This window comes from Nyctibius grandis, chromosome 5 (assembly GCF_013368605.1).
Source record: "Nyctibius grandis isolate bNycGra1 chromosome 5, bNycGra1.pri, whole genome shotgun sequence".
NCBI classification, from domain to species: domain Eukaryota; kingdom Metazoa; phylum Chordata; class Aves; order Nyctibiiformes; family Nyctibiidae; genus Nyctibius; species Nyctibius grandis.
The window spans coordinates 32,735,949-32,762,678 of NC_090662.1; the positions used below are offsets into that span (position 1 = coordinate 32,735,949).

Consider the following 26,730-nt stretch of genomic DNA (forward strand, 5'->3'; position numbering starts at 1 on the left):
TTGCTTAGCTGAATGATCACTGAGCAACATGCACCTGTCCTTGTTCTCCTCTGTCGTAGCCGTCTCTATTTCCCTAAAGCATATTCAGTGAAGTTTATGATAAAAGAAACTACTAGTCCATTTTATAGGGTTTTTTTTATTCTTTGTCCCAATTTTTTCTTATTCAACTCCATGATACACAGCTCTTTCGGCACATATTTCTTCATGGTCTGGAGAGAAAAGTCATTTTTTAGATTGGTTAAGGGCATTTTTCATGGTCAGGTCATCTAATACTCATATTTCACATTCAGCATTAGGCCACTTTGAAATTTAACAGCATGTCTTTATCAGCTGCAGGAAATGTCCTTTACATTTTCATTTATAAATTTTACAGTTATTTCTTCTGGTTCGTTATAGAAGTTTGCTCTCCATTTCAGTGTACGCTTTTCCTTTACTTTCTCAAAAGCAAACCAAAACTCCTTAGCTCTGTGGCTGAGATGTTTGGGGTGCTGGAAGTGTGATAATGTAATCTCTGCATTTTCCCAAGCTACATTCTGCAGGTTGTGTAACGGGTTGAGCAACATCCGCAAACGTATGATAGTTCTGATCTAGCCATTTCTGCGCACGGCCGATCATGCTGAGCAGTCTGAATTATACTTCGTTTAGATGGGATTACATAACTATCCCAATGATAAAAATTGAACTGAATGATTCCCACAATGTAGCAAGCTTTAAATCTTTACATATAAATAGGGGAAACGGCCTCAAGTTGCGCCAGGGGAGGTTTAGATTGGATATTAGGAATAATTTCTTCACTGAAAGGGTTGTCAAGCATTGGAACAGGCTGCCCAGGGAAGTGGTGGAGTCACCATCCCTGGAGGTATTTAAAAAGACGAGTAGATGTGATGCTTAGGGACATGGTTTAGTGGTGGACTTGGTAGTGTTAGGTTAATGGTTGGACTTGATGATCTTAAAGGCCCTTTCCAACCAAACGATTCTATGATTCTGTGTTTGATAGATGGCATGATCATATTTTGTGTGTCTTTATATTTGATCTATTTCTCATCTGAAAAAAAACACCCCAATATATAGAAGAATAGGGAAAAATAATATACTGTCTAATTGTTATGTAAAATGCTAAAAATAACAGAATAGAAGAACCATTTATTGATGAATGAGCTAATTTGTGATGCATACAATGTATATGGGGCTCATAAAGAAAACTAATCAGACACAGTTTCTCTTTGTCTCAAATGTGACCAGGTGTGTGATGTGTTGTTGAAGACAGAGGTCTCTTCCAACCTGATTGATTCTGTGTGAACATGCAAGTGCAGGCTTCTAATTGGCAATATCAAGTCTCTTTCACTACAGAATAGCATTTAGGAAAAAATAACCAAGACAGACATTAATATAAATCCAATTGATAGGTTGCGGATGAGTACCAGATGTAACAGGCAGAGTGGCAGCTAGCCAGATGAAATGCTACTTTTTCCGCATTACCCAGTGATCACAGACATTACATGTCAGCTGCACCTAGTTTATAATACAGTATTTCAGTAGTTCAGAAGTAGTGAAACTCTGTCATGCATCACATATGAATTTGTGAACATGACTGCAAGAGTGGACAGATACTCTCATCACTACAAATAGTATGAATGTACTGTAAGCGAGCTAAAAAAGCAGTATATATAATAAATTTTCTTCTGCCATGTTGCACTTTGTATAGCTCCGGTTGTATTTCTGATATACACCACCTCACCAGCTGTGTCAGGTTGCACATGGGTGTGAGCAAGTAGAGTTGCCAGCATGAATCAGCTGGCTGTTTTGTGTGTAGGCTGGAGATAGATACAAACAGAAGAGCTACTTGAAGACAAAGAGGGCTTTGGTGGAGGAGATTATCTAAAGGAATTTGAAGGATATGTGGCCAATCTGTGATGGATTGGATGGGGAGGAATTGGGCACAGCAAAGTAGGCTAAACGTGGTGTTTTCAGAAATTTTAGGACACTGTTATAAATTTAAATTTTGAAATGGCAGCAGAGAAGGACTCATCAGACAGAGTCAAAGCCATGTGATTTAACAGCAATGCTGTTGCACAAAAATTGTCACTGAAACAGAAAGGATTGGTGAGAGAAGAGCTCAGGGCCAGAACAAGACCCTGTTAATAGAAGTGATGAGTTGCTGAATGGCAGTGCTTGCTGAAACGTGTATGGAAATCAAATGATAGGTACTAGAGAGATATTTTGGATAACTGATTATGGGATAGAGAAGAAGGAACAAGGAAAAAATATAGCCCATAGTCTTGAAAGGTTAAGAGAATAATAGTCATAATAGTGATGAAAAAAAGGGCAGAAAGAGTTTGAAAGTGAAAATGGGAGAATCATCTGTTTAAAGTGACAGTGCCATGCCTAAGAAGGGATATTAACCAGGCATAGGAGATAAGTTGGTGTGACAGGTAGGTTTTTGAGTCATCAGCAGATAGCTTTATAAGCAGTGTGAGTGGAGGAAAGTGTTCACGTTAACTGCAAAGTGAGAAGAACAGGGGCTGAGGACCAAGCTCTGCTTTATCATCATCATCCTATCAGAAGAAGAAATATTTTTTGTAGCAGAGTACCAATAGCTTTTCTGTATTTATGACTCCCTTACTAAAGCTTGTGTCTTCTAGCTTGAAGCATGAGAGGAAACAGGTGGGAATTACTTTTCTATCTAACTGAAGTTCACACACAGTGCTATTTCTTCAGTGCTAGTGTAAGAAATGTTGTAAATAAAATTTCTTTCTTCCTAATTGAAGGAAGAATGCCTTTTAAAACTGTTCTTATTACATGTTTGAATTGATCCAGAGCTCTACAAAGTATAAAATGATTGAATTATTCCTCCCTGAAAAGTGGACTTAAAGTAATGATGGGTTCCATTCAGGGTGCTTTAGTGTAATTGGCAAGCAGCTGTCCATTTTACTCAGGGTGTGATGTTAAATTTAAATAGAAAATATAAAATCCAAGGTAGAGGACTTCAGAGGAATTGTGTAGTGAGTTTTTCCATTATTGTGAAAAAAGACACAGGATGGTCTTAAAAAAATCCACTGTGAACTTTTTAAAAGGGATTGCTGTGTTATTCATGTGGTACAAAAAGGTTGGGGTTTTTTCCTATTTCAATTATACATTGCAGGTATTATTTTAATTTTATTCGGATTACTACCTTGCAAAATTGTTATATGTGGTTATGACTAATCATTCTGCATATTAAAAAGAAACCAGAAATTTATTCTGAACATTATATACTCCTATTTTCTTCATGTAGCCTATGATTCTTATGGTGCTCATTGAAGGTAATGACAATTACTTACTTTGTACTGAATATCACAGGTATTAAATATCCATGATATTTTGTTATCAAACTTCTTTTTTTAGGTGCACAATTTTAAAATGTATTTTAATATACAGTAAAGGTCTTTGAGTCTTCTACATCGTAAGATGGGGTACGCAGAATGCTTTGGAGGAGTAAGGCTTGAGGTCAGTAAGTTCTGAGTGTTGGTTTTCCTTTCTCCCTTAATGTCATTATGAAGCTCCATAAACAACTAATATTTTGCTTCAGTTTCGTTACTGTACAATATGGATAGTGACATCTGGCTATGAGCAACTTTTAATTTTAATGGGCCTTTGAGTCACCTGATGTGAAAAGCTTACTGTCTTTTCTCAGATAGATTCATGTTATTATATTTTATTCAGATTTCATGAGGTTAAAAAAAGGACAGTGGTATAGTCATTTCTCCTACTGTGATAGGGTGCTCTTGTGTGGTTATCGCTCTCTGTTATCGTATGTTGCTTTCTTAGAAAGTATGTGGAAACAGATAAATGCCTTATTTTCAGAAAAAAATTAAGAACTGGAATCACTTCTTTCAGTTTTACCTGTTTAATGAGTGAGAAAAAGAGATTGCCTTATGAGTCAAACTATAAGATATGTTATTTAATATATTCACAGCAAAACTCTGAAAATTCTTTTGTTGGTTCTCATCATGCCATTGTTGTGAGAATGTGATGTTTTTCACTCAAATTGCCTGGATGTCTTGTAAGAATTTGCTAAAAGTTCTCAACCTTCTTGAGCAGAATGAGTAGCTTCAACAATTATGCTTTACTTGTTCTAACAACATTTATTCCTCCATGGCAGACCAAGATTACTCTGCCTGTGTTTGTTTACCTCTGTCACATGAAACTAATATAATGTAAATATTACCTTGTGAAGGACCAGGCTTTTCTGATCTAACGTCATTATCTTTGTGTTTCTGTGTGATATCTGTTCATGTTTTCCTGCCACTATTCTAGCATGCAATTCATACGTATATCTCCTGTGCTTTAGAGAATGTCTGTGTAATCTGCATATTCAGTAATATTTTAATCCTCTTCTTTATAAAAAGTTGTATCAATTTCACTTTTTGCTGTAAACTCCTTGAACACAAAGATCTTTAAAAGATTAACGACCAACTACCCCAAAAGGAGCACCACATTACAAAGAGATTTATTTCTGGTTGAGTTTTTCTTCTGTTGTTTTCTAGCCATGTAATGGTGTATTGATGGAAGTTTAGGTTTATTGGAACATTCTGCAAATGTAAACTTCTAACTGTACAGTTAAGATGTAGACTTCATATATCAAGCAAAATGAATAAATGCAAAATTTAACTATGAAGATTTTTAGAATGACTTCTTTAGAATTATATTTTCCATGTATTATGAAGTATAACTTGCATGTTGGCTGGCCACCCTAACTTTTTGCTGTATACTTCTCTGGCCATTTTATGTTAGGTAAGTTTAAACATCTTTTCAAAATCCTCTGTGCTTTTCCCATCATTTTACTTTTTCTATTTTTTCCTAGGCTCCTGTAGGATGTTGAAATAAATAGTGACTTCATATATGAAAGCTTCATGTTGTGTAGATATATTTTATTATGGAGATTCAATATTCTAATAATTTTATAATATCACAGAATCACAGAATCACAGAATGTTAGGGATTGGAAGGGACCTCGAAAGATCATCTAGTCCAATCCCCCTGCCGGAGCAGGATTGCCTAGACCATATCACACAGGAACGCGTCCAGGCGGGTTTTGAATGTCTCCAGAGAAGGAGACTCCACAACCTCTCTGGGCAGCCTGTTCCAGTGTTCAGTCACCCTCACCGTAAAGAAGTTTTTCCTCATATTTATGTGGAACCTCCTGTGTTCCAACTTGCACCCATTGCCCCTTGTCCTGTCAAGGGATGTCACTGAGAAGAGCCTGGCTCCATCCTCTTGACACTTGCCCTTTCCATATTTATAAACATTAATGAGGTCACCCCTCAGTCTCCTCTTCTCTAAGCTAAAGAGACCCAGCTCCCTCAGCCTCTCCTCATAAGGGAGATGTTCCACTCCCTTAATCATCTTCGTGGCTCTGCGCTGGACTCTCTCTAGCAGTTCCCTGTCCTTCTTGAACTGAGGGGCCCAGAACTGCACACAATATTCCAGATGCGGCCTCACCAGGGCAGAGTAGAGGGGGAGGAGAACCTCTCTCGACCTGCTAACCACACCCCTTCTAATACAGCCCAGGATGCCATTGGCCTTCTTGGCCACAAGGGCACACTGCTGGCTCATGGTCATCCTGCTGTCCACTAGGACCCCCAGGTCCCTTTCCCCTACGCTGCTCTCCAACAGGTCTGTCCCCAACTTGTACTGGTACATGGGGTTGTTCTTGCCCAGATGCAGGACTCTACACTTGCCCTTGTTATATTTAATTAAATTTCTCCCCGCCCAACTCTCCAGCCTGTCCAGGTCTCTCTGAATGGCTGCGCAGCCTTCCGGCGCATCAGCCACTCCTCCCAGTTTTGTGTCATCAGCGAACTTGCTGACAGTGCACTCTATTCCCTCATCCAAGTCATTAATGAATATATTGAATAGTACTGGTCCCAGTACTGACCCTTGAGGGACTCCGCTAGACACAGGCCTCCAACTGGACTCAGTCCCATTGACCACCACTCTCTGGCTTCTTTCCTTCAGCCAGTTCACAATCCACCTCACTACCCGATCATCCAGACCACACTTCCTCAGTTTAGCTGCGAGGATGCTGTGGGAGACCGTGTCAAACGCTTTACTGAAATCGAGGTAGACCACATCCACAGCTTTACCATCATCTATCCACCGGGTTACGTCCTCATAAAAGGCTATCAAGTTGGTTAAGCATGACTTCCCCTTGGTGAAGCCATGCTGAGTGCCCCTAATGATCCCCCTATCCTTGATGTGCCTAGAGACAGCACCAAGGACAAGTTGTTCCATCCCCTTTCCGGGGATGGAGGTGAGGCTGACCGGTCTATAGTTCCCCGGGTCCTCCTTCTTGCCCTTTTTGAAGACTGGAGTGACATTTGCTTTCCTCCAGTCCTCAGGCACCTCTCCCGTTCCCCACGACTTAGCAAAGATGATGGAGAGTGGCCTAGCAATGACTTCTGCCAGCTCCCTCAGCACCCACGGGTGCATCCCATCAGGGCCCATGGATTTATTGCTTAATTGGTCCCTGACCCAGCCCTCATCTACCAAGACAGATTCCTTCTCTATCCTGACTTCTTCTGGGGCCTCAGGGGTCCAGGGCTCCTCAGGACAGCCTCCAGCAGTATAGACAGAGGCAAAGAAGGCATTCAGTAACTCCGCCTTCTTTTAATGCTCTGTCTCCAGGGCACCCACCTCATTCATCAGTGGGCCTACGTCACCTCTAGTGTTGGCTTTACCTGCAATGTATTTGAAGAAGCCCTTTCTGTTGTCCTTGACCTCTCTTGCAAGGTTTAATTGCAAGGAGGCCTTAGCTTTCCTAGTTGCCTCCCTACATCCTCTGACAACAGACTTATATTCCTCCCAAGTGGCCAGCCCCTCCTTCCATGATCTGTACACTCTCTTCTTCCACTTGAGTTTGCCCAGCAGTTCCCTGTTTAACCATGCAGGTCTCCTGGTTTTCTTCCTTGACTTCCTACCTGCTGGGATGCTCTGATCTTGAGCTCGGAAGAAGCAGTCCTTGAATGCTAACCAACTATCTTGGGCCCCCTTACCTTCTAGTACCCTGTCCCATGGGATTTCCCCTAGCAATTGCTTGAAAAGGCCAAAGTTGGCCCTCCTGAAGTCCAGGGTTGTGATTCTGCTAGCTATTCTGTTCCTGCCACATGAGATCCTGAACTCTACCATCTCATGGTCACCACAACCAAGGCTGCCCTCAACCTTTACCTCTTCAACCAGACCCTCCTTGTTAGTGAGGATAAGATCCAGCAGCGCTCCTGTCCTAGTTGGCTCATCCACCATTTGCATCAGAAAGTTATCATCAATGCACTGGAGGAACCTCCTGGACTGAGGATGGCTGGCTGAGTAGGCCTCCCAGCAAATATCAGGGTAGTTGAAATCCCCCATGACAACCAGGGCCTGTAATTGTGAGACTGCTCTCAGCTGCCTGTAGAAGGCCTCATCACCGTCCTCATCCTGATCCGGTGGCCTGTAATAGACACCCACAACAGTATCACCCCTGCCAGCCTGCCCCTTAATTCGCACCCACAAACTCTCAACTCGCTCCTGATCCGCCCCTGGACAGAACTCAATACATTCTAGCTGCTCACTCACATAAAGAGCAACTCCACCACCTCTCCTTAGTGGCCTGTCTTTCCTGAACAAGACATAGCCATCCATGACCACATTCCAGTCATGCGAGTTGTCCCACCAAGTCTCTGTAATTGCCACTAAATCATAGCCCCCCGACCGAACACGGATTTCTAACTCCTCCTGTTTATTCCCCATGCTGCGTGCATTGGTGTACAGGCATTTCAGGGAGCGAGCTGAGCACACCGATTTCACCCCAGGGGGATGGGAGGCCTCCTGGTCTACCTCAACACTAGAGCGTTGCCCCAGTATATGAAGAGTAGAGACCTGTGATTCTTTAAGCAATAATGTTATTTTAATGGTAGAAGTTTTCTTGTCAATGCAGCTGAGTTAAGAAATATGGAAATAGTAGCAATAATTTTGTTGATATCTCACACTGAATATATGTTAGTGAATAGGCTTATGTTGACATTAATAGCATTCCCATATTTGTTTATTGGCATAAATACATTCTTGAACTGTAATGTAGTGTATTACATTATATTGTAGGCATGTTTATGTTGTATAAACAATGTTCTTTACTGATCTGTATTCTTTCCTATAGTACAGATTTAAACTCAGATTTTTGAAATTGTTTCATATCCACAGTGGGAACACAATTACAGAAACCTCATCATCCATCTAATTTCCAAAACCTGGTTGTAAAACCAGTCAGTCCTGGACAGTTCCCACTGAGAAATCACCATTATGAAGGCTTCTCACTGCCCTAGTAACCAAACCTCTCAATACATGGACCGTTGCTCATCAGCTAAACTCAACATCAGTACTGAAAGTGCTTCATCTGTTTGGCCTTTTGGAGGCTACCTTGGTATATAACACAGACCTGTCACTACAGTCATGGTGTATTTTACTGGGCATGGCACGCAAGAGTTTCTGCAGATATGTATTTATATAGGGATTTAACTTTGGATATGTCTTTGACTTAAAGCTTGTGCTTTCACTTGGCCATTTAAAGCCTTTTATGCCTATTTCTGAATTAGGCACCTAACCTGGTTATGTTATTCAAATGTGCTGAAAGTTATTAAGAGCCTTTTGCTTAATTCCCTTAGTTACTGTGAAACTGTATGCAGGGTCATAATTATTAGACTTCTACAAGTACAGTAGAAATTGATCTATGAGGCCTTTTAATAGCATGTTGACTGTTTCTTATCTTTATCAAATCCCATGATACTGTATATATATATCTAAAGCAGTCTCCTGGATCCCATAATTATAAAGCTTAAAGATTGCACGAATAATATATTTATGTTAGGAACCTCTCTACTCAGCTTTCTAGCTGAGCCTCCACATAAGGCTGTTCATCTTCTGTAACTTCAGTTAGTGCTTATTTCCACCTTCCATGGGGGACCATTTTTGGCTTACTTTTTTTTTCATCTAGAGCTCTTACAAGTTGATCATGTGTAGTTTCTGTTTCTAACAGAAAGTGTTATACCATGTGAATGCCATGCATGCACAATTAGTTGAATTCATGTCAGGGCCCCGATGCTCATTTGTACATTTTAACAAAAATACAATTCACATAGCTGTGAAGCTCCTCAGTGTTTTTAATTAGTAGTCAAATAATTCTGACATATCTATTCCTTACGCAGTTAAATACATATTTGTGACCAAAGTACTCTAAGAAAATCATCCAGGTTTGCTTTATAAGGAGGAAAGACTCACCCAAAGGGTAATTTATCCAATCATGGAATAGATATCTAAGGCAGGTGGTTTTAAACCCCCTCCAAAGTATTGTCTTTCCCAGTTAAGTTAATCAAAAACAGAGCCATGCTTAGCTGTAAAAAGAGCTAGCTTTCAGTCACAAGAAGCTCTTCAGTCCAGGCAAATCCATGATAAACTATGGCATTTGTGTTCTCCCCAGCTGTTTCAGTTACCTGTATTTGACCTTTAGCAACAAAATAATCTCTTAAGTATGCATGACATGGACATTGTATAATTAGTTTAAAAAAAATTGAGGAAAATATTTTTCTATATTCATATATTAAATACTTATTTAAATGTAAGAACTTTAAAATATATTTCTTCAATATACATTCTATCTCTATATATACAACAGCTACCTAGAAAATTAAATGAAAATAGACCCATCTAATCTTGCATCCACATCTCATACAGCCAAAAAGGGACTTTTATTTCCTTTTTCATGCACCCTGGCCAACAAAGCTTGACAGTTTTCAGGCATTTGTGTATAGCATATTTTAACTCCCAGATGAAGTTATTCAGTTAGGTGTTTGTCCTCATTCATGGGTTGAGATGTATCGGAAGTCTAGCTGAGTAGAGGTACAGTGTTTTGTAAAATTGTTGTAAGATGTTGAAGAAAAAGATTTCTATTTTGTTTTCAAAAGGGAGTTACTTTTCAAGTTCCGATATCTATACGTGTGTTGATGGAAGAATCACCCCTCTATAATTTCTCAAAATTTAGGAAATACAGTAAAGCATATAAGCCTTACAGACACAGCCTCAACAGATCTGCGTTTCTCTCATGAGGAATACATTTATTTTCATGAAGTACTTCGACAGTTATATGGATTGAATGTAAATGGATGTGCATATAAGCTTTTCTCTCTCTGCTGGGTAATTAAAGCAGAAGACAGAATATTGGATTTTCAAAAATTCTTTATTAAAATAGAGAAGTGACAGAGTGTTGACAAATATTTGCTTTTGGACATTTATTTCATTAAGAGATGAAACTATGGAGACCAAAACTTTAAGAATACTTGGTTTGGTTGCATATTTGAAGTAAATATCACCTGAATATAGTTAAAGTAAAAAAAAAATCAGCTGCTGATGCTGGTATATGATTTTGATCATTATTTTGGTTTTGCAAAGCTTTTAGTATGAAATTGAATTGGAGATGAATTATTTCTCTCTCTTTTTTCCTAGCAATATTGCCTACAACCTGGGCTCTTGAACAAAATGCAATTTATAATTTTATTTTGTTATTCTATTTGAAAATCCAGAGATAGAATGTGTCAACAACATGTTTCTGTTACATCCAAACTACTTTTTTTAAGATACTGTCAAACTGAATCAAGAGAAGATTTGTACGTTCATGGAACGGATCCGTATCAGTTTTTCTGGTGCTATGGTAAATTGGTGAGGAAATGTTTTCATTTATCTAATACTTCGAAATGCTGTGCACGTTTGTCCATCTTATTGCTCTAACTCAATACAGAAAATACATAATTATCATGCAAGAATCACATTTAATAAGTATTTTTTGTAGTTTTGACTTGCTTTACTCACCTCTCAAATTCAATTCCTGTACACCTGTTTATCAATATTTTAAAGACTTGATATAAATAATAATGGCAGAAATTGGTCTCTATTAAGTAAAATATATAGGTTTCTCTATAAAAATAGCAAACCAGAAAACTGTATTACTCGATAGACTCGATAAATAGTTTCAAATTTCTAATTTAAATGGTTGGGTATCAGATGTCTACATTAAGCATTTTGAAGTTGAATGATCTCTCTTCTGAGTAACTTTTTTCTGATAGGCCTTTTTTTTATTTGAGATGTTCTTTGATTACAGCAAAGTATTTACCTTCCTTTATGTAGAATATATGTAATGAATAAAATTGTATTAGGCAGAAAAGAAATTTGTAGTAAAGACATATTTTAATGGTTTTTTTTGTCAGCTGTATTATAAGTTGTCTGTTCACAAATCACAATTCTGTCTCTTATTTCTAGAGCTGTTATACGTCAACTAATAAAACTAGGGTTATTCTTCTGTCCTCAGAGTTAAATTTCAGGAGGATAGCAGGTCAGACATTAATAGACACTAGTTTTTGCTTATGGTCTTCCAAACCAGACAGTGCTGAGATTTTCAGAATATATCTTTTGGACCATCTTTTCCTGGGGAGGGCCTTCTAATAGATAGAACAGCCAGCATGAAAAAGTAGTTGTCTAGTTTTGATTACCAGCATGCTGGAGTTGTGAGGTGTATCAGGTACCCTATATTGTTCTAAAAATATGCTGTTAGCATTAAGTCGCAAGAGTGGTAGTTATAGAAAATGCAATTGAGGCAGGCTGGTTGCAAAAAACTGTGGATTTCAGAAGTCTGAATGAATTCTGTCAAAATTCTAGGAGTGGGAAGGAATACTCATTAGCAAGTGAAGAGTAAAGAGAAATGAGAAAAAAACCCAAATATTTTGTGAGAAATGTTGAAGTTTGATATAATGAGGGTGATCTGAGAACAAGAAAATATATGCCCTAGTATATCTGTTACTTAGGAAGATTTGCCTTGTTTTACTGACCAATTTGGAAGAAAGTATTTTTTAAACCAAAGTAAATTCTCATATTTAGATGACATTTTAATCAAGAATAGTGATAGTGGATCTAATGGTTAATCTTAAAACAGAATATTTAAATGATTCAAACACTACGGGTATCTCAGTTCCAGGAGTTTTTAAAATATATGAAAGAAGTACAAAGATAGAGAGCATTATATTTAATATAGAAAAATGATCATGCTATGTCAAATTTTAGGTTTGTAAAGATATTATTGGATGTAGTCTTTAAAAATACAAACTGAGTGCTAAGATACTTATTTGGGTTAATTTCTTTGTGTTATTAATTTGAAACAGGTACCAATTGTGTATTACCATGTTACGTACCTAAGATGTTAAGCCTTCATCAAGTGAAATGAGACTAAGTAAAACTTGCTCTCTTGTGGCATGAGTATAGCAACATGAAGGTCTGATTGCTGCACAGATGAATAGATGCCTTTCAGCTTTTCCTGTAATTGCTGAAAGTCACGGTATTAATAAAAACATGTTGGCACATGCTTTATTATTGGCCAGCATCCCCAATGTGTGCCAAGTCCACAGGAGGCTTGCTGCTAATGTGTGCTTCTGCGTTTCACTGTTGATAACCCCTCTAGCTAGGCTGTGCTTTCCCATGACTCAGTGCAACATTCTTTTTGCTGAGGAGATACACCAACAATTCTTAAAAATTGCTAGGAGGCTTTTTCAGAACTAGTTTTGCTGAAAGACTAGTTTATTAAATGCAATAAAGATAGGTGTATATGAAAATCTTAAAGGCTACTCATTAACAGTTGTACAGCTCAATCATTCAAGAAGTGGCATTATTCCAGGCTTATGGTGAAGAAGCAGGTGTAGACAGTGTAAATGACATAAATCAAACAGAAAAACAAAGATAATTTTTAAAAAATAATCAAACAGACAAGTTGGTTTATTTCTTTAAGCCTTAGAAAGTCTTGAAAGAAAAATATAAACTTAAAATTGCAGCATTCAGCATTCTGACATTTTCTGTTCACGCATGTTCTTCAGTGCAAAACACTAATTTTATTTTCTTGTAGAGTATATAAACTGAGGCATAGCCCCCAGTAGTAAGGCAATGAATGTTTAAAGCATTTATGCATAAAGCTACCTCAAAGGATAATTAGATTATTATAATGGTACTTGCTTTGAGATAGCTAATTAACAAAAATCTATTGCTCCAAAGCTTAATTATTTGAGTAATGATTACATCTTCGCAACTTCCAAATTTCAGTTACAGCCAGCTACAATTTAAGAAAAAAATAAGAGAGTAAGTATGAAATTTGGGATTTCCTCATGAAGTCCAACATGGTGAAGCTTTACTAAATTTTTATTTTAATAATTTTCTTTCTTGTGTACTTTTTCACTCTGTAATCTTAGAAATTCTGTAACTAGCTAGTGAGTCCTTTATAAATGACCCTCTGCTCTTGTGTCATACATGAATGCCAGAGTACTCTGATGTGTTGCATGGAAGTTGCACATGCAGCTGCTCACCATTATTTTAGAGGTGGCAGGCATCAATGGATCAGCTTCCAGTGCCAACTCCTGTTACAACTTGTGTAATTGTGAATGCCACTCTGATTTCTGTTTTTAACTAGCCAGTCTACTGCCAAAATAGTGGGATGCGTGCAGTTGTTGAAAATTGTGGTTTCTTTGCATCATGTCCCCTTTACTTATAACAAAATGAAAAAAGAATTTATCTGTTTAGTTTTTTAAAGCTAAAGCTGAAGCTGTTTGTAAACATTTCTTCGGCTTATTATAAACACTTCATTGACATCATGTCACTCAGATATACAGGAAAGAGCAAGGGGAAAAATAAGTTTTCGTGGGTTTTATATCAGAAGACTATACCTGACAGCTTTGACAGCTTTGCCTTCTATAAAGTAATTAGTAGAATTTCAGGTTGCCAGTGTACTTCAGTCAATTGTTTACTAGGACATGTCTGGTGATGCCAGGATTTCATTACTTATTAAAGATTTCTTACAATTTTAAAAACAGACTGTACAAATATATCGTTCATTTCCCATTTCCTCTGTAAAAAATAAAATCAGAGAAGAACAAAACACACTTTTATGATATCAGAGCACATCTCGTCTATTCAAAACTCTAGAAAAAAATTAAACAACACTTCAGGAGCAGTATTTTTAAATTTCTGATGCTTAACTATTTAAACCATGGTGAAAGAAAAAAAGAACAGAACAGAAATTCGTGGTTTTATTCTTCCCCTTGAAATCAGTATCAGTCCTCCTGGTTCACTTTAGAGAAAAATGTTGATGTCCATCTTTCCATTTTGTGACCTAAGAAACTGATGGTAAAACTCTCACTGCTGTCAGTAATGGCCATGATATTAATATGTGGGAAATATATTGGAATGCTTTTTCCAGGAAAATTTGAAGAGCAACAGAAGCATCTAAATCAATGTATAGCAGTGTATATTACCTAACTCACTGTGATCACTGATAACTGCTTTGTAAAGCTTATATTCTTATATTCTCAAAAATGGTGGTAGCTATATCAGCCTAGAAAAGTGATTAAATCTTTTTTCCTTTTCCTGTGATTTTCAAAATCATATATTGTATATATCAGTGAAAATAAATTCATACCTTTATTAAAACCTCAGTATCTGCATTTGTATTTATAATGTTAGAAACATAACATTGAAACCTGCAAGTTGTAAAGGACAAAGTCATGTTTAAATAGAGAAGCTAAATTACTCCTTCCAAGAGCCAATAAAACTGAAAAGCATTCATTATAAAAGTAATGAAAACTTATGAGTCCAGTTTTATTAAAAATACTATCCAGTTCCCTGGTGCAGCTGGATTACTTAGAGGATAAACCAGTGACATTTTATGTCTTGCAATGGGGTTTATGTCTAAGGTGAGGTCTCCTGAAGTTAGATCAATGGTTTTAATGTGAATCCTAATGGATGGGGTTTTATGTTGTAAGATCATGACTCCCAGTTTAACATGAGCACCTTCTTTTCATAACATCATTCTGCCTCTGTTTGTTTTGGCATAGAATTATTTTTGACTGTTGATTAGTGAATGAGAAAGCACTAGCTTTTGGGCAGTAATATATTAGCACTTTGTTTACTAAGTCTCTGGGTCACATATAATGCAGTACATGTTTGATGATAGTCGTGTTGCTTCGTAATCCATGCTAGGTATTTTCTTGTTTATAATGTATCAGTCTTTGAAAAATTACCACCAAGGCTAGTTCAAGTTTAACATAAGGGATTTTCATATTGATAAAATTGAAGTTTTTAAATATATTTTTACTGAAACCATTTTTATATCTATATAACACATAAATGTTAGGTGAAATTAAAAAAGGTGAAACTGGTTGCAAATGTGAAAATATTTTGTATATATCAAATCCACACCAGTATTTTTTTGTCCATATATAAAGAAGTGCGTTATATCATCACAATAATTGGTAAGTACAGCAGTGGTGTCTCTAGTCATTAATATGACTAGCCGAACTAATCCATTGAATATTTTTAACCCTTTGAGTATCCACATACCTTGTGGTATATATGTGGTGAGCTATATATATGTGGTGAGATATAATGAAGTTATAATGACAAACAAGGAAAGAAAGAAAACAGAGCATAGTGATGGGGAAGAGGAGACTGTTTTAGATGGAACAGATAATGAAAAAGTCAGCTTCTGTGTACAAGCTGCCCTATATTGGTATGAAAGGAAGAATGAGGTCTAGAGGAACAACTTTTTTTCTTGGTTTGAAAGAGAGAAAAATGCAGAAAGTTAAGAACAAAAGTATGTATCAGCCAATGGTAGTAAAAGTTCTTTTCCATGTCAGTGATCAGACATCTACCACTTAAGTAGTCAGAAGTCTTCCCTTTAAGGCATTTAAGTAATGTCATTGAAAGCTGCACATTTTAAAATATTTTGGTCTATATAAAATGATCAAATGAAAAAAGGTATTTAAGAAAAAATGCAAAATTCTTTTTGATCTGCTTGTTCACCACATAACATGAAAAGCAAAAAGAGTCCATTTTTCTAATGAGTAGAACTGCATCACCAGTTATGGTGCATCAGGACCTTATTCTTTGTTTTGGTATTTATGACTGTAAAGCTTACAAGATGCACATTCTTTTAAAGACTCTTACTATCTATAAAGAGCAATATAAGAACAAAAATCCAGAGAAAAATGTGTGTCATAAATGTGCAACAGTTACACAGAAACTGGAAGCTCTGGCTATTAATTAGCTGATATTGAATTGCTTTGCTGTTCATTATGAAATTTAGCAAATAACTAGATATGTTCTACATGCTGATTTTAAACAATATTCTTTTCTTTCAATTCAACATGATGTAAACAAGCAAACATAAACCACAGAACTATAATTTAAAACCAATTAAATAATGGATTAAATAATGTAAAGGTGCATTTTCATGTGATCAAAGGTGAAGAAAATTTGATCATAAAATCTGGTAAATTGTTGAGTCTATTATCATTAACTAGTATAGTACTCGTTTTCTGTCATCAGAAAATCTTAGAAACTGTCTGCCCTGTCTTTTAACATTTATGGAAACATGGTGTTTTCATGAAATTAGTCTTCAGAATCAGCTGGTTTTCTCTCAGCCCAGTTTGTACAATATGAGCAGCAGCAGCTGTCAGATGAAATACAGACGGGGTTCCAAAATGCATCAGAGATTCCTTAGGTAATAAAGGGATTTCAGTTTCTCCTGTCCGTGTCACTTAAAATTACAGTAAATAAGCTCAAGCAGACAGTTGTGCTTTTGTTAAAGAACCTTTGATATGTACATCATAGTAAGTGTAAACAGTAAAACTTTGAATTTTTTCCCACGTACATTTAAAAATATTCTAACATATGACAATTATTAAATATTGATTTGTTTTAACAAGTACTGGCTAGGAAAACAGCCACTTTCAGATAAAAGAGAATTTATGTTTAGATCGTTTCAGTACACAAATACCTATGGTTCATTAAAGAGAAAAGGAAGATATCTAAAATCTATCAGCTGTATCTACTGAACATCAAAAAATTTGTGACTAAAGTGTTCTCTTAGATTTCATTTCCTAATGTGGCTCATTAGCTGCTTCAACATGAAATCAGAGGTTATATTTAGTGTTATGTGAAATTCTCTACTATTGTCATTAGCTGATATTCCAAATTTGAGTCACTTCTTATTGGAACACACATGTGACTACAGCTAACTTCCTTTAGTAAATTGAGTATGACATTGTGAATATGTTAAAATATAGTTTATTAAGAGTTAAAAGAAAAATAAGTATCACTTTTAGTTTATCTTATTATTTTTATATGATTTAGTATATGTAGATTATCATTGTCAAATAAAACAGCACAGAAACTCAAGAAAATGAGAAAGTTAACCTTATCATGTTATTTTAAAGTTCCCATATACGTGAGAAAAAACTTGGAAATCATTTTAAGAGTGTTATTTGTGAAGTGAGAAATTTATGACAATGTTTACAAGAGATGAATGATTATGGAGATAATTCACTATAGAAGTAGCCCTTTCTGAAAATTAAGCATCTTTAAGGTTGGTCAGATTGTACTCTCAAAATTCTGGCCTTCTTGACTTTTGGATATATGCTGCTATAAGGCAGAAAAATGACATAATTTAAAGAGAGGCACACAATTATGTGTTAAGAACAACAGTGAAGTGGCTTGTGGCTTAGTCCTTGATTTTTTTCTCTTGAGGATCTAAAGGTTAAAACAGATTGGCATGAAGTGACACAGGAGGCTGAAAACAATGGATAAAATTTTAAAATCATATTGAGCAGTTTGGGGTACGACATCTGGAATCAATTGTTGGCTAAGGAACTACAATAAAAATAGTGACAGGGCTATGTATAGTATCTAGAGCTGTGAAAAATATTCTAGGAGGAGTAATGTAGGTATTAGTGGAGTTTAAAAAGCTAGTAAGTATTGTATGATGTCAGGAATTCTGTCCACATATAAGGGACAAGACCTCCTACAATAATGATAGCAAAGTATAATTCTCAATGTCTTGAGTGACAGGATGCATATCTTTTCCTCCAAGTTGCTTTTTCAGTAATTCATTGTCCATTTCTTAGCCTGTTTTTCTGAATGCTCTAGAAAAAGCACTGTGACATGCATAGCTGTTCATGTGTCAAGGCAGAGGGTCTGTGCTCTCTCTTGTTTCAGCTCCAAACCTTTCATACTTTTGACGGGCAATGTCCATCAAGGAGTTTCTATCCAAATTCTACCTTTTACAGTGTACAACATTTCTTGCCTTCACTTCAACCGTGTGCTTTCCAGGTTCTCTGTAGTACTGAAAGCTGGCGATAAATATGTTCCAGCATGGTCTGGCAATATGTAGGAGCACACAGAGTTTTCAGGAGCAGGCAGGGGAGCCAGTTAGGCAACAAGATTGAGTTATCTCTTGTCTTGTCAGTCCAAGACTGTTCCTCTGCCCAAACACTTTATTTACTCATGATAAGGGGTGGTTCAGGAGATAACTGGAATATTTGCAAACATCTGCAGTACAGAAGCTTGAGAAGTTCAGCATATGTGTAAAAGAAAGCAAACATTTTTTGTACATATTTATACAAATATAAATTTTTGTACTGTGCTTTTTAATTGAATGAGTTACCATGTCTATGCAATGAAAGAACTGTTTATTCATCAAAAAAATATTGGTGTATAATATCTGGAGGCTCTTAGAACTCCCCATGTAGCCCTTACGGCATGCAGATCTGAGGTTATTTTCTAAAACCTAAGTAAGAGAAGGTTTAAAAAAATTAATAATTTAATTTATATGAAAAGATAGCAATTTCAGATTAGAATCAATTTGCTGATTCTGTCTCATTCTGGGCTAATTTTATTTCTCTTATCAGAATAATTCAAAACAATTAAGTTTTCATATTTCTAAATGAAATGTTTTTGGAATTTCTTTTCAATGAGAATTTTTATTCTTTCCTGTTTGAATGAAAACAAATCATGAAATGTTAAAAATGTCTTTTCAATAGAAATGATTTTTTTCTAATAAATTCTGATAGCAATTTGGAAGTTGATCCTGAGATATATTTTAGATTTATCGTCATCTGTGCTATCAATCTATAGTTTTAATTATTTTAAAATGTTTTATGCTAGGGAAGCTATTTGTACAGGCAACTGTTGAACAACAAAATGCGAAGAAGGATTGTTATTTTAGTTGATATTTTAGTTTTTGTTTTTATTCTAAAAATTGTCACAAAGTAGCACTAATGTCTTGCAACAGACAGAAAATCCTAACATGAAGAATTTGACTTTTAAGTACTTTTCCATCTACCTGAATTTGCAGGCTTTTTGTTCAAATAGTACCTAAATGTTTCTCTGGAACTATCTTACTGTACAGACTGCTTGCCTTCTCCATTATGCTACTACTATATTTTATTTTGATTTCCTTCCCTTCTCCTTTCAACATGGATGTCTTCTAGCTTTTCCACTGTAGACTGAGTGGAAGACCTTTGTCTTTGTTGTGCTCAGGTGTCACACAAAGCTAGAAGTCAAATTTCCTGCAAAGTTACGGTATATCCCTCTAGACATCTCAGCTTCTTGCCCATTGCTCCACATTATCCTTCCCACTGCAGTACGCTCAGTTCTTTACTGTCTACCACAGCAATAACTCCATGTCTTCCCCAGCTTGCCACTGCTTTGTCACCCCATAGTACTTCTAGTTTCCATCTAACACATTGTATAAAACCCACCGCTGTGGTGTGAATTCCTGCCTAGGGTTGTGGAAGGGGCAGAACTATGCCATGGCTCATCTGGCCACAATGCAGGCTATGTGGAACAGAGAATGATCATGGTCACTCTATAGTATTTTCCCATGAGGGTCATTAATTTAAGTGTCTCCTTTCCCTCACTGTTGGTTTTCCTTACATTTGCAAAAACTTAACACTGTGAAGCTTAATACATTGATGCTTCATACTCCTCTGCTAAATGAAGTGAAAATTGTTCAACAAAGTAAAGAAAATTTTCCAAGGGGTGGATCTGTGGAGATAGGCAATGCAATCATATCAGAGTTGATTACTTTTTTACTTCATGAAGAAAATCCAAGATATAAAGATATCACTTTTGGCTCAGGATTCTCTGGACTGAAAATAGCTCAAAGCTAAAAACATTTTCTGGGGTAGTTTGAATACACAGCTACCCTGTTCCTATGCTTTTCCCTAAACATCCATTTTTGGCCATTGTCAGACAGGATAGTGGTTTAGGTGGACTATCCTTACTTTCTTAAACTAAACTACAATGAGGTTGGTAAATCAGAGATTTTATTTTGTTACAAATATGAAACGAGGCTGGTGGACAGATAGGAAAAACGATGTAATTGTGTGGTAACTTACTCTCTTAGAGCTGGACCCCAAATCAGCAGAATTAAAGAACTATTAGGCAAATACAAAAAAAAGAGGGATGGAAACAGAACAGGATGAGCAGATTGTAAATAAACTAGTACTAAAACCTACAAATAAATACATGATTGGACAATAAGATTGACCCCAAAACTAGGAGGTCTGGTCAGCTGACTTGAGAGCCTTCAAAACCATTTTGTTATTTCAATCTGTTAGAAGCATTTTAGTAAGATTATGAGAGTCTGAGCAGCTGTTTTTGGCTTTGGGGCACTTCATGAACGTTAAGCACTGTTCACAAAACCCCAGTGTGATAGGTAAATTATTCCATTTTGGCACTTTCTATCACTAATGGAAATTATAGAAAAAAACTATTAGATTATTTGTCCTTCTAACTTGTGGGGTAGTTTTTTCTTTTATGGGAGTATTTTTTTTTGAACTTTTTTGTTCATTGTAGTTCTCAGTAATTTCACGTATTGGCAAAAGCATTTATTCTGTCTGTGTTCAGTCTCTTTTTTTTTTTTTTTGACATTGCTCTCTCTCTGTTCGGATTCACATATACGCATATTCTTAGATTTCCTTTGTGCCTAAAAATAGTAATACTGCCTGTTCTTAACCTATTTTCCCACGTTATGCCCTTGTAGATTCAGATTCACTTTGAGGATTCCTTGAGTATCTAAACTCTTCCTCTAGAGCTAGAAAGTTGACCTACACTCATACTTTTTTCCAATTTTTCAATAAACACCAGATATAGCTCACTCTATACACGCTTGTCAGTTTTTGAGGCTGTATGTTTGCTATCTATTTTTGAGTGGTATGTGTAGACTATTGTTGCCCCTCTGTTTAGCTTTTGGGTGGCATTCATGTTAGTTCTTCTCCATCTGAGTGATATCTTGTCTAGAAAGAGTAGTCATAATCTTAATAATAATAATAACTTTTTAAATAATATCTCATTTGAATATAATAGAAGTTTGGATGACTATATATTTTCTTTTCTTGTCATTCAGCATTGATCCATTAAGTCAGATATACATGTAATCGCTACTGGGTAAATTCTGCACAGAGAGAAAATGTATTATAAACTGAAATTCATTCTCCCTGGTAAGTATAGCTGGCGTAAGTGTTAGGTGTCAAATAAATAAAAAGAGTACTTTCTCATTTACCTCAAGAAGGTTTGTCTGTAAATTTTATGGATCTATAAAATTGTCTTTATAACTTTTCTAAATCTCTATATAAAGCACTCTCTATAAATTGTGTAAATCCATAAATTGTAAATCTACAGAATGTATAAAAATATAATCTTGAAATGTTAATGAAATGAGATTTGATAGCAGATTCTAGCAAGCTGTCGTGGTTCCATGAGAAGGCCAGAGCTTTGAAGAGAACCTGCCTTGACCTTCTCTTTATAGGGAGCTCCTGAAAAAGACCAAAAGATTTTTAAACTTATAAAACCAGTTTATACTGGATAACTGTTTTTAAATAGAGAAAAAAAAAAAACAACACATGGCTAGGTTAGGCAAAACAGAATAAACAGGGTTTCTAATCCTTACTAATTTTCTTTCTCCTCTGAAGCCTGGTTGCATGCACCCTGCTCCCCTTGGCACTCCATGCTCTGCCATCCATCACTGCCTTTGGGACCTTCTGTCCTGTGGTGCTCAGTTGGTCACTATGAAGGCACAGTCGGGTTTTACCTGACTTACTCTACTTGAATAGACAAAACAGGCAATTGAGAACACACAATAAAGTAGGTCATGCCCATCTCAGATGCCATAATTTAAGTGAAAAGTAATCTCTGATCTATAAACTTTGTGTTATATACCCGTGAATGGAGGCAGATTAAACATATATTGCTATCGATGGTCCTTTTAAGACTGAAGTCCTGAGAAACTCATCCCAGCATGGTTTCTTGGAACACAAGAAGTATGGTTCCATGGTCAGCATTCGTAGGCGTTAAATGGATGTACAGTTTAGCATAAAGTTGCTGATTCTAGTGTCATTCTTTATTTTGACAAATTAACTATAAATGGGTTCAAATAAATTCAGGGGGTAATTACAGGGAAAAAATTATCAGCACAAACCTCACTGAAAGCTGATATTTAGAAATGTCCACTAAATAAAACCTAATGATTCATGTATATAGCTTGATGTGTTGAGGTTAATCGACGATAGCAGTTTGTATCTGTGCAAAATTTGGGTCGAGAAAAACAACCTTTGATGTTTGAGTATAATTCCTTGAAACAATGTTAGGACAGATGAAGACCAGCAGCTCTTTTGGTGCCACACAGCACATTATTTACTGAATCTGTTACAGACGGAAAAAAGTCTACTATAGCAGAATGCCACATTTATTTGTGCCATATCAGTAACAATCAATGAAATACTAACATAACTAAAAAAGAAAGCATCTCAAATGTGGCATTTTATGGGGTTCACATGTTTATTTTTATCAGTCTCGGTTACTTTTATTTTTTCCCTGCAGTAAGTCGGTTTTAGGAAATAAAGAATTTTCTTGACACAATGAAGACATAAACAGTATTTAAAAGCAAAACAAACTTCCATAAATCTACTCAAACTATAACATATGGAATAAGAATCATGTGTTATCTGACTGCTGAATCTGACTGAATCTGACTTCCAACAGATAGGATTTCAGGGACTGTGTGAGCTACAAGTTACATTTGTATTGTTTTGTTTAATACCTCTGATCTAATTTAGTATCCACCCTCCACTAATTCTGGTGAGCCCTTTTGTGCCTCATCAGACTTTTGGTCTGTAAAACATCCTGTGTCAATGAGCTTCTCACAGTAACAACAGTTGTAGCACTGGTGTTGACAGTAATTCAAAGCTGCTTTGAAATGGGAGTTTGTGCCAGACGTCTAAATTTAAATACGTTGAGACATTTTCCCTTGACTTTGCTGTGCTCTGGATGAGGCCATTTTGAACTTTGCTTATTTATTGGTTTAGTCAAATGTCTATACAGCATAGTAGAAAAGCAATAAGAAAAACTCAGAAAATAGCTATGCTCTTTGTAGTGAGTGTTAGTGCAATTTTACTTGTCCTTAATGTTGAGCTAATTTCCTGTCTGACAGGCACTAGAAGTATTTCACTTTTTCATTAAGAATAGAGATGGAGAGAGAGAAAACAAAGAAAGTGAAGGAGATGTAGTAGATGATATAGATTACAATAGTAATTGACACAGTCGTTTAACATGCCACTGGGATAGTGTATAAAGCCTTCTGCCTTTGAAAACTGCAGTTCAGATACTGCTATTTGGGAACATGAACAGCGATGGAATTTGCTTTTTTCTAAGTTATTTGACAGAATCCAGATGAGAGGAAATTACGTTTTAGTTATGTGAACCACTCACTGAAACTACCAAGTATCAGTGACTCCTTACTGGTGATATTCCAGTCTAAAATGGGAAGCAAAAGAAATTTTAGTCTTAGATGAGAATGGTTGCTCTCATGGTGCCCCCCATTCTAGCAAGTTACATTTATAGATCATTTTTCTCCAGTAAATTACCATTCTCAAGTTTGTCCATCATCATATTTTGATTCTATGAAGAGCTGTTGATGAGGTGCACTTCGTATTTTCAGTTATTTGGATGAGTATTTCTGAAGTCATATAAGGATGAAAACCTCATGTACAGCCACAGTGATTTTTCGCTTCTATGAAAGTGAAATGCACTCAGGAAGTGCATTTCATTGTGTAAATAAGTGTGTTAGCAGCCAAGCCCCTTTAACTGCTGGCTGCCATCTTTTTTTCACCCTATTCACTTTCTGCTCTCTTTCAAATGCTTCAGTTCACATCAGATGCTGACTGAGCTCTTGCAGCACACTAATGAATCAGGAAGCTAACCTGGCCACCAAAAAAAGTGCTTTTGGTAACTTAGCATGCAGAAATTACTCAGTAATGGGCCTCATGGGCATCAGAGCCAGCAAAAGGATAGGGAAGGGCCAGACAAAGCAAAGCTGTCTTTGAGGAATATCTCTAATATATATTTGGTATGTTCATCTTAGAACTGCAGCCCAAATTCCATGCTTGGGCTCATCCAGCAGGTAGTACTATTCAAAAAAGTATTTTTACCTGGCAATGGATAGCACTGTACCAAAAATGACTGCATTGATACTAGATGTCCTACCTGAATCAGTTATTGGTAATGAGAACTGTGGGAAACCCAAGGGTTACACAGAATCAACCAGGTTGGAAGAGACCTCAGGGATCATCAAGTCCAACCAGTGCCCTGACACCACCATGTCAACTAGACCATGGCACTAAGTGCCATGTCCAGTCTTTTTTTAAACACATCCAGAGATGGTGACTCCACCACCTCCCTGGGCAGCCCATTCCAATGTCTAATAACCCCTTCTGAGAAGAAATTCTTCCTAATGTCCAACATGAACCTTAATTTACATCATCAGAAGCAGAAATGCAGCAGAGAAAGGGTGACCTAAAGCAAGCTTTTACCACAAGTCAGTGTTCATTTTGTGGAAAAGGTGGGTCTTGTTTTTAAAAAAATGCATCTCATTTCTGGGTATCTGTTCAAATTATGTAGAAACATGACAGTAACTGGCACAGAGAAATCACTGAATCCAGACCAGAGTGCAAGATAACTATCAGGCATGTTGTTGTTTCATGTTTCTGTCACAAAATATAGCAAGTAATATCCTAAGCTGTGCATTTTGGGCAGAATGAACTAATATCCTTCACTTTAAAATTTGTCAGATATTAGGGGCTGACAGACCCCACACATATCTTTGCCCGGGGAGGTTGGCAGTTCAGAAATGGAATAGAGATGAGGGACTTCCTACCAAAAGCTTGAGGTCCTTCACAGGTTGATGGAGCTGTCTTTGGCTGAAGTCCAGTGCCTGGTTTGGAAACTTGCTCTTGTGAGGTACTGGTTAGTAACAATTGCCTCATGTCGGCAACTGTTAGCCAGAACTTTCATGTCATTGATGTGGAAAATTTGAATTTTTCTCCCCTTTCATTTAAATAAATGTTATAAAAGATAAATCACAACTTGGAAATAAACTATATAAAATTTGTATGAGTTTTCTTCATGCCAGATTACTGTCATTATAGAGTTTGGTCAGATACCTATTCTAAGTACCTAAGTATCTGGAATCCAGACAGTTTTAGCTAATTAGTAATTCCTGTATGTTTTCTTCCATCAGGAAACCCACATGTTTAGGGACAGTTTTGTAGTCTTCAAAACTGTACATGTTCTCCAAGTGCTTGATTATTGAAGCATTTATGTATTGCAGTAAATTTCTGTTGTCAACCTCTTTTTGGCTAATGGTTGCATATCAGTAAATGAGGAAGGTATTTGCATGATGCTTTCTATTTTGCTTCCAGTTACTAAATTCAAGAAATACAGATTTGAAAAGGTGAGTTATAGGTGATTGCTTTTATGTATTAATGGTGCCTATGGAGGATCTCATTAACACTCACAGCATGGAAAATTCCTGCAGCTACCCTACAGAGCACTGGAAAACATGACTGCTGAGCAGGCTTTATTGTTTATCCTTCATTTTTCTAATTTATTCTCTAAAAGGGTATTTTTGCAGCCTCCATATGACAAATAAGATACCATATGGGGAAAAAGAACTGGACAAAGGCAGCAGAAATACTTCTTTAATTCCTTTATTTATCACAGATTTTTTTTTTTTTTATTTTGGGAGTGAAAGTTTCATTTTAATTGTAGACTTGTGAATGTTTAATTTCCAAGCTGGCATTTGGTACATTATTAGAGCAGCAATCAGTGATAAAAAGTCTTGTTGCAATATTTACACTTGGAAAACTAGATTATATATGTATAATGAATATATATATATTGTAGCAGAGTTATTTTTTCAGCTATAGCATGAATTATATGCACTCTTATGAACTGTAATGTAGTGTATTACATTAGGGGCAGGGGGCAGACCACTATGTGCTTGGAGATGGTCATATTTCTCAAGAAAACTGGCAAGTCTTGCATTGACTCCTGTTAGCTTAAATCTAAAGTCTTAAACAACATGGATGAGTTTGATTCCTTGCACTTTTGGGGCTCATTCCTGCCTTTTTTGTTGACATGTTAGTATTTTCTGTTTTAAATTCTAATGATGTCTGCATGAATAGGTCAGGAATACTTGTGTCTCTCTCAAAAATGGACTCTTTTCCTGCTTGTGAAATATATCAATTGTTTGTTTAACTGATTATTTTCCCTACATGTATTTAATAAAACAAGATAATCAAATTGTTTTAAATATTTCTTTGTGAAGGTTGAGTATTCGGTGTTCAATATTTGTGGTGCGCTACTAGATCATGATTTTGCAAATATATTGTTACAGGTCCTTCATTGGTTGAATGTGTGTGCGTTTCTACATTTACACATAATATTCTCATATATGATTTTTGCTCTGATTTCTTAATATCATTTTAAGTGGCTTAAAAAAAGGAAAATAATTCCTCA

The 26,730-nt window shown here is 36.4% G+C and overlaps 1 protein-coding gene across 6 annotated transcripts in view; it reads left to right on the plus strand.

Moving 5' to 3' along the window:
* The window catches only part of IMMP2L (inner mitochondrial membrane peptidase subunit 2), a 525,164-nt gene that overhangs the window by 146,044 nt on the left and 352,390 nt on the right, over positions 1–26,730 (plus strand). The window contains exon 4 of one of the 6 annotated variants that reach the window (XM_068401514.1): positions 21,284–21,324. The exons of the other annotated variants lie outside the window; for them this stretch is intronic. Coding sequence (XP_068257615.1) covers positions 21,284–21,314 — 31 coding nt within the window. The 3' untranslated portion in view covers positions 21,315–21,324. Of the gene's footprint in view, positions 1–21,283; positions 21,325–26,730 lie in introns of those variants that run through there. 6 annotated transcript variants of the gene reach the window in all.